Genomic DNA, 17435 nt, shown 5'->3' with positions numbered 1-17435 from the left:
TTGTTGCGTTGGCTGTGTGGGGTTTAGCGTTGTCGTGCAATAGGACGACATCACGAGAAAGGCGACCGGGACGTTTCAATTTGGTTCCCTTGCTGAGGTTCGTTAACGTTTCACAATACCGCTTGGCATTGACCGTAGCTCCATGCTCCAGGAAGTCGACTAGGAGCGGTCCCTTGCGATCGAAGAAGAACGGAAGCATGACCTTGCCGGCACTAGCGTGGAGGGTCTTGAACTTTTTTTTTGTGGAGGAGAAACTGCGTGCTTCCAAAGACGGAATGACTGGACACGGCCGCTGCTCGGTTAGCAGCCTTTGCGCATACATTTCCAGAGACGTAATGCCATCTAGCAGGAAAACGCGCGCGAATCAGTTTCGTCACACACACCTGCACCTTCATTATGGATCCGTCGACCCATTTCTAACTACCATAGTTTTGGTGTAATATCCTCTGCCGTTATTTATTGACTGATCCTAATACTAAACAATCTAACTGTACATTGAACTGCTCCCTCTCGATAATACAAGAGTTATCGAGCTACAAGAAGATGCTGCAAAGATATTTGACTTCACGATAGCGCGGCCGTCTGCTAGCAGCACTGAATTTCAGTTGCAAATCTCTTCCATTGCATAGTAAGCTGACAAACAGTCAGTACTTGAGTGTCCGCACTGCTCAGTCCGCAGTTCTCAAATAAAGTTTCGACATTTTGAGATAGAAGTTCATTGTGGCACCGAAATTAAATTGCAAGATTAATGATATACATCGAATTAGATTTCTGTTTCTTTTTAAGAAGTGTAAAGAATATGATAATGGAAGTGTTCATACACACAACTTTGTCGGATCCAGCATCCCCCCCCCCCCCCCCGCTCCCCAACAAGCTTTCGGTCAGCAGTGTCCCGGCTTTTCACTTATGAAATATAGCAACCCTTTTCGTACCAAAAGTTGAACCCCCCCCCCCCCCCGCTTACGTGAACTATACAGGGTGTCATTTTAATGGCGCCCACGGACCACAGATTCGTATAGAGGACATCAAAACGAACAACTTTTCTCAGTAACATTTTTCTCATTGGTGCGTCGATTCGACGCTACAGCCGTTCAAAAAAGACCGTTTTGCCGCCTGGATGCTGGCAACCCAACACAACATTTGATCGTATCTGTGACGTCATTTCCTGCTAAGAAGCAGCGCACGGCAGGGTTGCAAGGAACACACAAATTTTGTGAAAATGGCAAACTACCAACCACATTATTAGCTGTAAAACGAAGCGAGAAACGCGTCCAGTAGACCGAACATCATAGCATACCAGCCAGAAGATCAGCAGTCATCTCAGGGGAAGGTGGAAGTGAACCAACGATATGAGAAATGGTAAAAACGTATTCAAAATGAAGTGTCAGTATCGGATTTTATCTCAGCCTACATGCCAAAATTAACAACAAGAAATTTTGTTGGACTTACAACTTACATGTGGCTGTTTACGCCCAGCTACATGTCAAATATTTGCAAATCTCGTTGCAAGGTTGTTATTTACAGGTTTGTGTCCAGATGCCTTGTGGTACTTTTGTGCTGATAACGGAAGTATCAGAGGTTTACGTTGTTACATTACGGCTAAAACACGTAAAACAACAGTAACAATGTAATTGTAAATCAGTAGCGAATATACTGCCCTGTTCACAGTTGCAAACTATTACATGTGTATTCGGTGCATAGATAAACACATAGTCGTCTTAGGGCTTCTATTACTACTACTTATATCCCTGTATTTTCAATCATTTTTGCCACTTGCCTCATAATGCCCTGAATATACATTATATTATGTGTTGTTTACCTTTGGAATTTTGAGTTCTTTCATTTCTATGTTGTCATCTGTTCAGTGTGTTACAGACAACTCGTATCAGAAGGGCGAAGTGGATAGACTAAATTGTAGATGCCAGCTTGGTAACTAGATTTGCAAATATTTGACATGTAAGCTGAGACAAAATTCGATATACCACTTCCACTTGAATTATATTTTCTTTCTATCAATTTTCGTATCGTTTCTTTACTTCCTGTTAGGTTACAGATCGTGTTTTCTCGTTTTGTTTTACGGTACATAATGTGGCTGATTGTAGCTATGTCATTTTTCACAGAATATGTGTGTTCCTGGCAACCATGGAACACATCGCTTCACGACGGGATATGACGTCACAAATGCAATCAAATGTTGTGTGTGGTTGCCAGGATTCAGGCGGCAAAACGGGCTTTTTTGAACGACTGTAGCGCCGAAACGATGCGCCAACGAGAAAATGTTACTGAGAAAAGTTGTTTGTTTTGATGTCCTCTGTACGTTCCCGTGGTCCGTGGGCGCCATTAAAATGACATGCATAGACCACGACAGTTATGTAATTTGTTCGAGCCTGGACATATTATGTCTTACACTTCAAGAAAGGGGCCAAGCACAGAATACAAATCTTATTGAACTATGTGGTGAAATGCATAGAAAATCATTCTTACTTTTAATAACACCTTTTTCTTAAAAAAAAAAATTGCAATACAACCATCATGAATTATGTGAAATTAGACTTAATCAACACCCCTGTATTTTTTTAAACCACCAATTTATTGTCATTTCGGCCCTAATTTACCCTTGCACTACCCCCGGTACTGGAAGGCGAATGTGGCTTCTCTTCGACATTAGGAACAATGGCTAGCTAACCTGTTGTATACAACCCCAGCGATCTCACTTTATTACCCAACATTCGACACACAATGGCTTTAATAAGTCACCACGTAATATGACAACTCGTGAGAAAATTTCCTATTCAGTTAAGGTGTCACAAGCTATGGTTTCCGTATAATGTTGAAGTTGAATTTAAGATGGCGGGTTTTAAGATAGCGGCCGTCATCTTCACATACTCTATAACATTCCCCCCCCCACCTATATTACAAACCTACACTGTTAGTTTTGCAGAACAGAATGGCATTCAACTTTTATTCGGGTGCCTCCATAACTTGTGGACCACCCTGTATAAATACGACAGAAGATAATTGTGAAAGATTGCCATTGAATTAGCATAATTCAACATAGACATTTTTATCAAGCAATGTAGAGGACGTTACAAACTAATGTTAAAACACGGTATGACAGTTACCTACTAACCTTTTGCTAGCTTAAAAAGTAAGAAGTGAAATTGTCACCTTACCACCAATCGCAGTATATCATCGTCAATATTTCCTCGATGATCACAGAGCTGGGCTGCAGCTGTGTGGGTGAACATGACGGGGGCTATTGACGTGCTGATGGCATCGTAGATAGTCATGGTTGATGCTTGCGATAGGTCTAATATAATACCAAGTTTGTTCATCTCCTCCACGACATTCTGAAACACAAATTTTAGATTAGCCAAATTAACATATTTCAAAGTTTCGTTTCTGACTGAAATTTGACTTTCAACTGCATCTGGCAACACTGCTTGATTAAGCTACTGAGCAAGATTTCACTAAAATTTCACGTTAATTTTGATCTGCTTGTGGGAATTGTTTTTTAAGCATTACAGGAGGCTGAAAAATCAACCTGTCGCCATTTTCTCCTCCACCTAGGATGGCCGACATATTTGAAAATAGCTGCCAAAAACAGTTTTAGCACTTTACCGTTTAAACGGTTACTTTTATCAAAAAGTGTTTCAAACAATACTTAAAGAGTATGCAATTTTGAATAAAAAATGTTCTCGTCAATTTTTTTTTAGATAAAATTAACAGTTTACAAGATAGAACGCTAAGACCGTTTCGGCGCCATTTTCCAAGATGGCGGCCATAAGATGTGGGTGAAGAATTGACAGGTTGATTTTCTTTCTTCTTGCCGTGACTAATAACTTACCACAAACAGATCAAAATTAACATGAATATTAGCGAAACTACAATTTCTCCCGGACTAAATAACACGGGATGGACCATTGGAGTGACAGTGTAGCCAAGTACAACTAAGAATCTTTCCAAACGTCCCATTCCAGGTAAAAATTGATGCATTACTATTCGTGCGGTTGTACAGTCAGTACTTGGGTTGATTTTACTTGCATCTGTCGACAAAATTCTGGATTGTCAGTGTTGCTAACTAAGATTATATGACACTACAATGTGCCTTTTTGTCTGCATCCATACAATTGAAGGGCCAGGGGGAAAAACGATGAATGTCGATTTTTCGCCCATTTTGAGATCGCAACGCCATCTGATAGTTCAGAAGCTGTACTATAAGAATGAGAACGGCCTTGGTTGGGAAACGATGAGAAGTGCCTGAAAAACGCATTATTATTTTGGCATATATTAACGTACTTATGGAAAGAAATACTTCGTTTTTCATTTCCTGGCAAATCGTCTCGAATGAACATTCATCGTTTTTCCCCCTGGCCCTTCAATTGTTAAAATATTTTATATGAACAAGGCTTCGTAAAGCAATACAAGTAGCCTATCTCTTACAGTTTTCGGTAAATGTCTGTTATATCGGAGACACATTTCTTCATTTTTACAAAAGAAACTACTTACGGAAATGAGTTTCTCTAGCATTTTGAAAGTTCGTGGAGCTATCCGTCAATGGTTTGTGATGACATAATGAACACGAAAGTAGGTATTTTTCGGTTAAGAAGGTTGAAACACTGCATACCCCACTACAAATTGACAAAACACAAGCACGACACGCTATGATCCACAGCTGTGCGCGCCATATTGTATGTTCCGCAACGGAAGAAAGGAACCAAAAGAATTACTCGTAATGTGAAAAATCGAAGTTATGTTTGTGTAAAAAGCATAATGGTACAGTCATGTTCAAAAAATCTGTCGCATGGATTTTTTCTAAGTCCAACGTCTTACGAAATTATGTTGGTAGCTCTGAAACAAGGAAGTGTTGTGAAATATGCGATCCTCCAATCGGAGTGAAGTTCGATTCGGAGAAGCAGGAGGCGTGACTCACGGTCTTGTCCACAGGAAGTTCAACCAATGCAGCATTTCCAATTATGAGATAACGTCCCCATTGGTTAAATATTGTTTCAATAATGCGAATCGGCAGAAAGATTGCGCAAAAGTTTACTTTGTCGTTTTAATGCCTTTAATCGTTTCAAATTAGTATTAAATTGTCCCAATTATAGTTCACGAGCTTAATATAATGTATTCATGTAGTGTTTGACAATCATATATCACTCATTAGAACAATTTTCACGTTGTTTTCACTACGTGAGATGAAATTTAATTTACATTTACGATAAAATAGTGGTTTTGGTGTAATATCAGTTTTCATTAATTAATTTAGAGATGCATTTTTATTTGTTGAGTTAATGATTAGGTTAATTCGTTATTTCTCGCGAAAAGAGGGAACCACAGCTGAAAGAAAATACACAACTTGTATTATTGAGGTCAAGAGTTCGTTTTAACATCACTTTTTGCACACATAGGCTAATCACGACTCGGGATACATTTAAATTGGAATCTGAAACATTATGCGACCTGACTGGAACTCGGAAAAGGACACACTGATTACAAGACGTCGATACATTACCACTTGGTCTGGCGAACGCCAATAATAATGAGGGGTTGTGGGAGTGGGAGACGGGTGACGGAAAGTAGAAAATAAATAGTATTTTGGGGGGTATTTAATGTTATATTTATACACATACAAACCTAAGAAAATATTTATTTTGATACATGTGTGTGGGGGGTGGGGAAGGGGGAAAAGAGAGGGATAGAAAGATATTGGGAGAGATGGGACGAAGAGGTGATTGTGGAAAATGTTTTATTTGACGTTCAGTAATAAAAACCATCAAATCAACGATGGTTATCTTATAAATACCATATTTAATGTAAATTTGTTTTAAAAATGGGGGCGGGGAGCTGTTTGTTTTACGTTCAGTGCAGGATAACATGTGGAGACACATAGTGGTTCGTATCTCACTTTAAACTGTAGGTCCAGGCCCCATTAGCCTATCTGTGTATAACGTGGATTTAGAATTCAGTAGAAAATAACGTCGATCTAGTATTTTGGATTTTAGATGCGTTGAGACCAATAAAATTTCCAATTCTTATAATAAGAAACCTGTCCTCATATTACCTTTTTGAAAGAGAGAGAGTTAATTGTATAATCTTTCGTTGTTAGTTTCAAAGAAGACTAATTCAAATAGTAAGAATGGGAACGAATAAAGCTTACGAAAAGTTTTTGCCACCGTGGGGATTTGAACCTACGACCATTAGAGTGACAACCCAGTGCGATAACCACTACCCCACGAGTTCATTCCTTCTTACGGCATGATTATGAGTAAAGACCAATTTGTTCAATATGCATTAGAAATATATTCCCCAACCGCCTCTTTATAAACAACACACCCAAACGCTCCTTTGTAGCAAATGAAATAAAGATGGTATGAATGTCACAAAACATTTAAGCAAAATCTACTATATTTACGACGCAATCGTTTTACATGGAGAGGCTACAGCTTCGAAAATTGAGGTTGTGGTTTGACTGTAATTGTAGGATACCCCATAGGTATCGATAAGCCAAGGGTCTAGTGTGCACTAGATTGGTTCATTTGTAGTGACGTGCTCAGGAATTTGTAAAGAGGTATCTGAATATAAAAATGTGTTAATGCTTAGTTTTAAACAGTGAACTCATAATTTAATATCTCTCTGTGCATCTCATTATCTCTCTTAGGAACTAATTAGTATTGCAGGAGTCATGCTGAAAAGAAATCTCACGTGACAATGACAAGAAATTAGATTTACGGAAGGAATAGTTCTCATATTTTAAATCCTCGAAGGGCCTTGGGCTATCTCCCGACTGTCAGTCTCCCTTCCACACTCCTACCTAGAGTTATCTTCAACTGGCAACGAGGTGACGTTGGTCAGCACGTCGAACCCTCAGCCATTATAGAATATATCTGAAACCAGGTTACACCAGTCACTCGTAGCTCCCCAATTTTCTCACGATGGTGGGTTGCCACCGGTCCTATACAGATAACAGGCCGAGAACCCAGGATGACTCGAATCCATGCCGTCCCGCTGCAGTTACGGAGGAGGAGAGTTTTCATATTTTGTTTCTTATAAATGTCGACAATACATTAAATATATTACGCACCAAAAATTAGTGTCAAAAAATAGCCGGTTCTATAAGAGATTCGAACCTTCGATCTTCACTCAACTAGGCCGCTATTTTTAACAATTTCCCATTTTCTCACTCAATAACCTTCGTTGAACGTTTGTCTTAAGAGTCGTTAGCAACCTTGTAAACCTTATTAATCTATCTACTACAACCTGGAGTAGATTTTGATGTCTGCAATTTAGAACTTGACTTTCGTGGTAAGTAATTCTCTACCGTCTACTATAATAAATAAATCAAAGTCTACATATCTCATATTTTGTAAATGCGAAATGTCATTGTTAAATGTTACAAACTATTTCTTATTCCACCGTTAGTTCCAGATTTAGCCACAGCATTCTGGAAACCAGCGTGAAACGTGTTTCCCACACTTCCAAGGTCAGGTAAGCCCTTATCAGTTGTATTGGATGCCTGTGAACATGTTACTTCATACGTCATGGTACTGTGGTGGATTTCTTCCCCTTCCCCTTTTACCTTGAACGGTAGTAATCCCCGACTGTTCACGACGAATGAATCACAGAAAAGCAGACTGTCTAGTAAATCGCATGCCATTTATTATTTCGAGCTCCTAGGTTTTGGAAAGTGAAATAAAAAAAAGTATGTAACATTAATTCATAATGGTTGACTTCTTTGGGTATTATTTCATGACTCTTTTCTACTTACTCCAATGAAACTTTTGTCTACTGTTTTCAGTAGATCAATAGGTGTTTTGAAACATCTATTGTGTTCAGATTTTCAAAAAGATATCAATACAAAAAAATAATAAGGGGGTATGAAATTAATATTTACAGCCAAAATATTAAACTTAACATATTATACACTATACTGAATAAATTAATTTCACTTGCAGTTTCTCTACTGTACTGGTTTCAGTAGATCAATGTGTGTTTTGAAACATCTATGTTAAGATTTTTTAAATTTGAATTACAATTTGTGTGCCTGAAAACTTAGGGTATTTTACACCCGTCACGCTATACAGGGTCCAGCCCCTTATCATGACAAAAATAAAAGCGTGTCTGAAAACTATCCTTACCTGGGTTAAAAGCTGAGCCTGTAAAGCGACAGACAGTCAGCACAAACAAGGACAACACACACACAGTCCTACAAAGATTATACTAACAGTAGGTCCAGTCACCAGAGCCTCGTTAGTCTGCAAAATGCAGTTCAGGGTGTACTACATGGAAGTGAGGTTGGTTTAAATTTTAAATAGATATAAAAACAAATTGTTAGTGAGGAGGAATAAAAAGTTATATTTACAGCTAACATGCTGAGCTAAACACACTACAAGGGTGTAAGGGATGACCTTCCACGAAGTACGTACACCCTATTGTTGCTTCCACGTAGTACACCCGGGACTTCAGTTTGGAGACGAACGAGGCTCTGGCGACTGGCCCCATGTCCAGTATAATTTTCTGTGTTGTCCTGTGTTTGGTCCTTGTGGGTGCCGAGTGCCTCTTTACAGCCTCAGCTTTTAACCGAATTCAGAATATTTTAATATTTTAGTTACAACACGACGTTACAGTTATGTTATTTTAGTTCTGGTAAGGGGCTGGACCCCGTATAAAGTGACAGGTGCAAAATAGCCTAAGTGCTGACGCACCCAAAATTTTGAATTCAAATTCCAATTCAAACACACTACATGCAATATTACATGTAGTACTGAAGAGAATATTTCACTTGTAGTTCCTCAACTGTAATTACACATTAGGCCTACTGAAAGTGTTCAGTAGGAAATCATTGATTTTGAGTAGATTTCCGAGAGACACAGTAGAGTACTACAATTGATAACAGTAGATTCTGTCTACTGTAAACAGTAGAAATTACGTAGGTTTATAACGACGATGAGAATGAAACAGAGGTAAAAACAATGATAATGAAATGAAGAAGCGACCTGGAGCAAACAGGAACGTAGAATGTCTGGCAGGGAGACGCAAGAGTTGATCAAGCGATTGTAGCGTCAAATTTAGCTTAGAGCTCATAATTGATATTTCTACATGAGCTCAACATACAAGTTACATACAATGCGAGAATTGAATTGATTTGACATCTCACGTGATATGAGTCGAAACTATTGTTCCACATTGAACTGTGAAGTGAATCAATATTCAATTCGATTAACTAGTGAATGGTGATATGCTGAGATTTTGTAACGAGATGTGCCAAATGGCTGACAGTATAATAACTTATGGACACACTGATTTAATATATTTGAACAATCTTATAACGTGCGATTTTGCATGAAATTTTATTACTTGAATCTACATCACTTCATTGCAAAGGCTACAAGGAATTTTATGGGTTGTAAAATTCTGTGTTCGATTCACCGTTCGGTTAACTCTGCGATTTTTATTTCTTATTAAACCGAAAAATTATTTATTGCATTTTACTTATTACGAAAATTCGTATTATATTATTTGCTTTGCGAAATGTAGAGAATATATTATTTTTCATGCCTTTGACAAGAATACAACTATATGCATGGTGAACAAAAAATAATGTAAAATAAATACTATTCACAAAAGGATGTCAATAGTATTTATTTGTTTTGTTTCTTGATAATTTTCCCTAAAATAAAAATGTATAACTCTCGCTGTACATGACATTTCGTCGAACATGACACATGGATCATTTTTATGCAAATATTTGTAAAATGATGAGAAATTCAAAAACATATTCTGAAAAATTATTTTCCAAAATAACATTGAAAAATCATTAGAAAGGAGTTATTTTTTTAAAAAAATATATAACATTTTTATTTCTTTAAATTATTAATTTAATACAATACTTAGTTGCTATATATAATAGTAATAGGGGTAATCGAACAGAAGTCAAACCTATAATCTTCGACGTGTAATACTGAGAGCCTATCACCGAACCACTTTACCATCATAAAAGAAATTTAAGTTTTTTTCTCGGAAATTACTGGCTAGTGCACGCTGGAACCTTGCCAAACGAATATCTACCCTACCACTACAAGAAGTCACGTCACAACCTCAATTTTCGAAGCTGTAGCCTCTCCATGTAAAACGATTGCGTCGTAAATATAGTAGATTTTGCTTAAATGTTTTGTGACATTCATACCACCTTTATTTCATTTGCTTCAAAGGAGCGTTTGGGTGTGTTGTTTATAAAGAGGCGGGTGGGGATTATATTTCTAATGCATATTGAACGAATTGGTCTTTACTCATAATCATGCCGTAAGAAGGAATGAACTCGTGGGGTAGTGGTTATCGCACTGGGTTGTCACTCTAATGGTCGTAGGTTCAAATCCCCACGGTGGCAAAAACTTTTCGTAAGCTTTATTCGTTCCCATTCTTACTATTTGAATTAGTCTTCTTTGAAACTAACAACGAAAGATTATACAATTAACTCTCTCTCTTTCAAAAAGGTAATATGAGGACAGGTTTCTTATTATAAGAATTGGAAATTTTATTGGTCTCAACGCATCTAAAATCCAAAATACTAGATCGACGTTATTTTCTACTGAATTCTAAATCCACGTTATACACAGATAGGCTAATGGGGCCTGGACCTACAGTTTAAAGTGAAATACGAACCACTATGTGTCTCCACTTGTTATCCTGCACTGAACGTAAAACAAACAGCTCCCCGCCCCCATTTTTAAAACAAATTTACATTAAATATGGTATTTATAAGATAACCATCGTTGATTTGATGGTTTTTATTACTGAACGTCAAATAAAACATTTTCCACAATCACCTCTTCGTCCCATCTCTCCCAATATCTTTCTATCCCTCTCTTTTCCCCCTTCCCCACCCCCCACACACATGTATCAAAATAAATATTTTCTTAGGTTTGTATGTGTATAAATATAACATTAAATACCCCCCAAAATACTATTTATTTTCTACTTTCCGTCACCCGTCTCCCACTCCCACAACCCCTCATTATTATTGGCGTTCGCCAGACCAAGTGGTAATGTATCGACGTCTTGTAATCAGTGTGTCCTTTTCCGAGTTCCAGTCAGGTCGCATAATGTTTCAGATTCCAATTTAAATGTATCCCGAGTCGTGATTAGCCTATGTGTGCAAAACGTGATGTTAAAACGAACTCTTGACCTCAATAATACAAGTTGTGTATTTTCTTTCAGCTGTGGTTCCCTCTTTTCGCGAGAAATAACGAATTAACCTAATCATTAACTCAACAAATAAAAATGCATCTCTAAATTAATTAATGAAAACTGTTATTACACCAAAACCACTATTTTATCGTAAATGTAAATTAAATTTCATCTCACGTAGTGAAAACAATGTGAAAATTGTTCTAATGAGTGATATATGATTGTCAAACACTACATGAATACATTATATTAAGCTCGTGAACTATAATTGGGACAATTTAATACTAATTTGAAACGATTAAAGGCATTAAAACGACAAAGTAAACTTTTGCGCAATCTTTCTGCCGATTCGCATTATTGAAACAATATTTAACCAATGGGGACGTTATCTCATATTTGGAAATGCTGCATTGGTTGAACTTCCTGTGGACAAGACCGTGAGTCACGCCTCCTGCTTCTCCGAATCTAACTTCACTCTGATTGGAGGATCGCATATTTCACAACACTTCCTTGTTTCAGAGCTACCAACATAATTTCGTAAGACGTTGGACTTAGAAAAAATCCATGCGACAGATTTTTTGAACATGACTGTACCTTCAGCTATGTTCCGCAATACAGAATTGGTAAGAACGAACCATCGGAAACACAAAATATCCGATTTTAATGTGTCTCCGATATAACAGACATTTACCCAGTTTTCATGTCATAAGCAGTGCAAGTTATGGTACCGAACATTTCAGACACTCTGTATAATGGAGTATATAACACAAATTCTTACCCTACCAAAATCCGTTAGACCATTTCGTTTTGCAGGTATTACTTGAGGGTCGTCTGCGAGATCACAATCACTCCTGCAATAATACAGGAAGCTATTAGTAGCATTATTTTCCTGTAGTTTACGGTTATTACGAGCATAAGAAAACAGTTTTTCTTTGTGACGTTTCAGGATAACACACGCTCCTTTCATCAGACATTTATTTTCATTTTGAATAAAGATACAGTTATAACAATGGTTAGTAATAATAATAATAACTAACCATTGTTATAACTGTATCTTTAATCAAAATGAAAATAAATGTCTGATGAAAGGAGCGTGTGTTATCCTGAAACGTCACAAAGAAAAACTGTTTTCTTATGCTTGTAATAACCGTAAACTACAGGAAAATAATTCTATAATGCAAGCAATGCGTACATACAAGAAAAAATATTATGCTATTAGTAGCTACAAGTATAAATAAGTATGTGCGAGTAATGTACATAAACATATACATATTGTTTCTACCTTTTTATATACAGCGTTTCGTTCTTAAAAAAAACTTTTTAGTGGTGAAAACTAGGTAAAAACTTTCCAGTATTTCCGAATCAGCATCGTAACCAGTGTTGCCTCTTGAAGAAAAATTCCCCTAAGTGCACAGAAACTCAGGTAAAATTTAAGGTGAAAAGTTAAAATTAAAATTTTACGCAAAATGTAGAAAATGTATACAGTAGATTCATATATTTGATTCAATGTTTTGTGAAGTGTGATACACACTTTTCGTTGCTTAATGCAAGAAAGTATAATTATTATTTTTTTTAATTTGGCTTGATAACAATCAATCCCTGTACATTTTCTAACTTTTAGTTATTATTCTAATAACACAGACCATTCACCTAGTGTTACTTGTTCGGAAATGTTCGTATTTCGTATATTTTTCCCGAAGGGTAGAATTTGATACAATTAATTTTCTCTGTTTTTATCCCCTTATTTTAATTAATTCAATCAATATTAGTATTTTTTTATCAGTAGAAATAATATTAATAATTCATTAAGCTTTGGAATCGCAATTTCGATTTTTCTGCGATGTAAGGAAAATTGTGTGAAATAGGGAAAATTTGTATGAGAAAGGAAATATTTGTGTGAAAGAGGGAAAATTTATATGAAAAGGGAAATGTGTATGGAAACGGGAAATTTTATGTGAATGTGGGAAAATTTGTATGAAAAATGGGAAATTTGTATGGAAAGTGGGAAATTTGTACAAAAATGTGAATTTTTGGTATTCGGGGAGTGACTATTATAGGTACTGACTATTTCGAAGAGTTACAGATTCTTCCGGTTGTCGTACCTTTCACCTTGTCCCAGTGCGTTCTTCTTAAATAAACGCTGAGCGAGGGTTGGGGGTTCGAATCCGGTCTTGGGTATGGGCGCGCTCCCTGTGAGATTCCCTGCATCAGCTTAATCCATTCATGATTTATCTTCGTCGTCGCGAAGACGAACATTCCTGGATGCGTTACTTCTTTCACTTACCACAGAGTGTGACAGTCCGTGTTCAGTGCGAAGAATTTCACTCCTAACTTCGACATCAGTCGCAGGATGGGAAGACTGCTGGCGATAGTGTGGCCCCCGGACACCCCTATCAAAGATGCTACTTTTCCTTCTACTGCTGTGTTCCCTGCAACTATAGTGGAAACCAATGACGGTGGGGAACAAGATGCCTCAACCAACCTCGAGAAGGATCCTATGTAACTGTCTATTAGTTTAGCAGCAGCCCAACAGATGTCTCTATCTTAGACTCTGTTCTTTCATCGTTCAAATACATTGGTAATAAGTCTTTGAAAAGAACGGATGAGAGAACTCGCTGCCCGGTAGTTCTTTTATTGTAAGACATTTGTTTCGAACTTTTTTGAAACAGGTTTTTAAGCACAAAAAGCGTGAAACTAAAATTGTCAATTTTCCTTGGCTTATTAATATACTACTTAAGCACAGTTATCTTCACACAGTAGCTGCGATCGTGACCTGACTCTCCCGTAGGCGCCATTTTGAAGAAAAATATATCAGCCAATTACATTTAAAATGTTAGAACCAATCAGAAGCAACCTCCCACCTCCATGTACTGCTTGGAAGTAGTTTGGCGCTTGACCAGAGGTGGCAGCATGTGGTACATTTCGATACATGGGGTATTCTGTAATTGAGGCGTCTTGTTCCAACGACACATTTGAATACATAAAAGCTATGACGGAAATTTTGGCAGCGTTCAAATAAAACATCTAGAGGGCAAAAGGTTTAACTCTACAGGCTTCCCGTCAGTCCGTGCTGAGTCACGTGGACGCTGTTGTCGATGTACAGTGGGATCCATGAGTATTACCGTGCAAATTGTCCATGACTATTTTCATTAATTTTTCTATTACATCCTATGTGTTTTTAAGCGATGAATTTTTATGTATGCTGGTGCAGAAGTTGTCAACAGCTTGTTTCTAGTTTTCGTTTAAATATTGAAGCTCTTATTTGGTCATATTAAGTGCATGAAAATGGTGATGGAAAATTTGCAGGTTAATACTCATGGATTTCACTGTACAAGTGTCTGCTTCACCACAGAAGAGCTTTCCATATTCCAAGAATTCTGCACACTTTTTTTTCTTGATTTAACTTATCAGACATTGTATTGAACACTGTCGTCTATTGACGTCACGATAAATGTTCTCGTTTTTAGGTTAGGCATGTTAAGTTTATACCTCTTAACAGTGGCGGCGATTGGATTCCAAAACTGAGGGGACAAGGTGCCAAAACTGGGGGGGGGGGGGCAAATACAGTTTACTTTCCTTTGGTAGATAAGGTTTAGCATAGTGCGGGAGGAAAAGTGGCAAAAAGTGGGTGGGCAAATTACTCCCCTTGCCCTCCCTAATCACCGCCACTGCCTCTTAGCATAAGTGGTACCATTTTGGTAAAGCCCCGAAAAATTACAGTGTATTTATCGTGTATTTATGCCAAGAGCCCTTTCCCTAACCTAACGAAAGCAATCCGCGGTGACGTCAGTAAACGAAGGAGTCCAATACGGTGTGCGATAATTGAGACCCGTCTTTTCTATTTGCTTTCGAACGTTCACCACCATTTTTCTTGCATCCGAAGGTAAAGCTCTTTCATGCCGTAAGCCTCTTAGAAGCACTACAAACACTGCTACAAACAAACCTTCCATGTCGACACACGCATTTTGAGCCACACAGCGCCACTAACGGGAGAAAACCAAACCACGCAGAGGCATTGACCTTTACAACGGGCGGTACAGGGAGCTTTGGCAAGGGCGGTGGCCGGTTCGTTGGCGTGGTTGGTTTTCGCTGACACAGTCCTCTACTGTCGTCTGCTGTTTTGGCGGGAAGCCGGTAGAGTTATACGTTTTGCCTAATAATGAAATCATCATTATGGCACTATAATGCACGGTTCTTAACGGTCCAAGAACCAATAAATTCTAATGGATTCTATTGGACCGGAATCTTTTTCTCCCATAATTTAAATTCAGTCCAAGTTGAGTATTGTTTGATTGAAAAAGGTTCCTGGACCGAATTGAAATACAGATACAGATAAAATTGTTCTTTACGGTCCAGAACCCATTTACGCTTGCTGATTTTCTCCCCTGGACCGGAATCGAATTCATTTAAAATTCCTGGACCGTTTTACAACTCTCCTATAAACTAGAGATGTTCATAAAATCTGGATAACTGATACCCGGATTTCAAATTATCCGATATCCGTTTCCGGTGCAACGGATAGTATAGATTTGATGAAGAATTTGTAGAAAATCCGTACAGTGAAATATGAACATGAATGAAATAATTTGGTTTGTACTTAAGTTTACAAGCGCAAGAATCGTGGATGAAAATTTCACCTTTTAAACCAAACACGTGTAACTTATTATATGTACGAAAACATAATGTATGCTTACAAAGATTTACACGCACAAGCTGCATATATTTACTGTTCCTTGATATGAGGTCCCTGATGACATCTATTTGTTCCAAAATAACTTTCACAGCATCTTTGAATTGGGTGTCACAACTTGCTGTAGCCGTGAAGAACTACAGTGTGAGCAAACAGGTACAAAATTAATTGCTAACATTATATAGCCTTTTTTGTAGCTAATCAGTGGTGATTTATTCATTCTAGTTTTTTTGGACTTTTAACCACTGTATTTGAAAGAAATTTGCCAACGTTTCGGAGGCTGCATCTGCCTCCGTCTTCAGGGTAGCGTGTCTAAATGGTTGCCTTGGAGGATTATTCTAGGTGGCCTAGGCTCCACCGCGTCCCTCGGTCACAAGGACCTCTAGTATATACAAAGTTGCCAGGTAGGCTCCACTTCTTAAAATGACCACGTCGAGGTCACGATCGAGGCTTCGTGTGGCACCGTTTTACAAAAATACAAACTACAAAAATCATAAATATCAACGGGACCAGGGTACACAATTCGGAAACTATCCCTCCACAAGCATAAAATATCACGCATAGTCTCTATAGACTATTCATACACATTGCACACCAACCCCGATTTACGTCAACATGCAATCCGGGGCGGTCCAATCACCGGTGATCAAGGTGGAAACCTTACGGTGCCACACGAAGCCTCGATCGTGACCTCGACGTGGTCATTTTAAGAAGTGGAGCCTACCTGGCAACTTTGTATATACTAGAGGTCCTTGTGACCGAGGGACGCGGTGGAGCCTAGGCCACCTAGAATAATCCTCCAAGGCAACCATTTAGACACGCTACCCTGAAGACGGAGGCAGATGCAGCCTCCGAAACGTTGGCAAATTTCTTTTAAATACAGTGGTTAAAAGTCCAAAAAAAAATAGAATTATATAGCCTATATATTAGATAGCTACAGCTTTGCATTTTCTTATTTTAAAGTCTGTTTTTGTCGACTTTTAGATAATCGCGACGATGAGGATGAATGTTGATTATCTGAAATTAATAAGTGGACATTTGAAATCAACACGAATATCCAGGCCAAGAATCGGATCCTTCGGAGCAAATTTTATTACTGATTCGTAATAATACGTAACAATTATTATTGTTAAAATGCTAAACTATTTGATAGTAACAGTTGTTTTGATTAGAGACTGTTAAACTGATGAAATATATTTGGTCTTTGAATTTGAAATTTTGAAAAAAAGTGGAATGATCACTTTATAAAGATCAGTGGAATTCTATGTCAATATCAATTATTATTTTGTTTGTATTTAAAAAGAATATGTTACACCTTATTAAGTATCAATATTACAAGCAACATTCACAATTAAGAAGATATATGACGTGTAAATATAAATTTAATTAAAATTTCTTATATGATCCTAGTAATAAAACTTCCACAACACTATTTCTGTAAATGTTCATCTGTCAGTGTTAGAACTCAGGCGGAGGATATTCAAGATTCCACATTTGTAAAACCATTCCTATCACAGGAAAGGAATTTTCCTTCCCTTATGCACTAACGAAGTTATTT

At 37.7% G+C, this 17435-nt stretch overlaps 1 protein-coding gene across 2 annotated transcripts in view; it reads right to left on the bottom strand.

Moving 5' to 3' along the window:
• Positions 1-17435, bottom strand: part of LOC145980284 (dipeptidase 1-like) — a 32812-nt gene that overhangs the window by 10050 nt on the left and 5327 nt on the right. For both annotated transcript variants that reach the window (XM_083113295.1, XM_083113296.1), the window contains exons 4-7: positions 15882-16014; positions 13472-13622; positions 11966-12038; positions 3174-3350 (exon numbers count right to left, since the gene is read on the bottom strand). In XM_083113295.1, coding sequence (XP_082969421.1) covers positions 3174-3350; positions 11966-12038; positions 13472-13622; positions 15882-16014 — 534 coding nt within the window. The remainder of the gene's footprint in view (positions 1-3173; positions 3351-11965; positions 12039-13471; positions 13623-15881; positions 16015-17435) is intronic.

The sequence above is a fragment of the Lepisma saccharinum genome, chromosome 27, assembly GCF_977018435.1.
Source record: "Lepisma saccharinum chromosome 27, izLepSacc3.1, whole genome shotgun sequence".
NCBI lineage: Eukaryota > Metazoa > Arthropoda > Insecta > Zygentoma > Lepismatidae > Lepisma > Lepisma saccharinum.
Note: the sequence above shows the minus strand (reverse complement) of the source record. Positions and strands in the feature narration are given on the sequence as shown.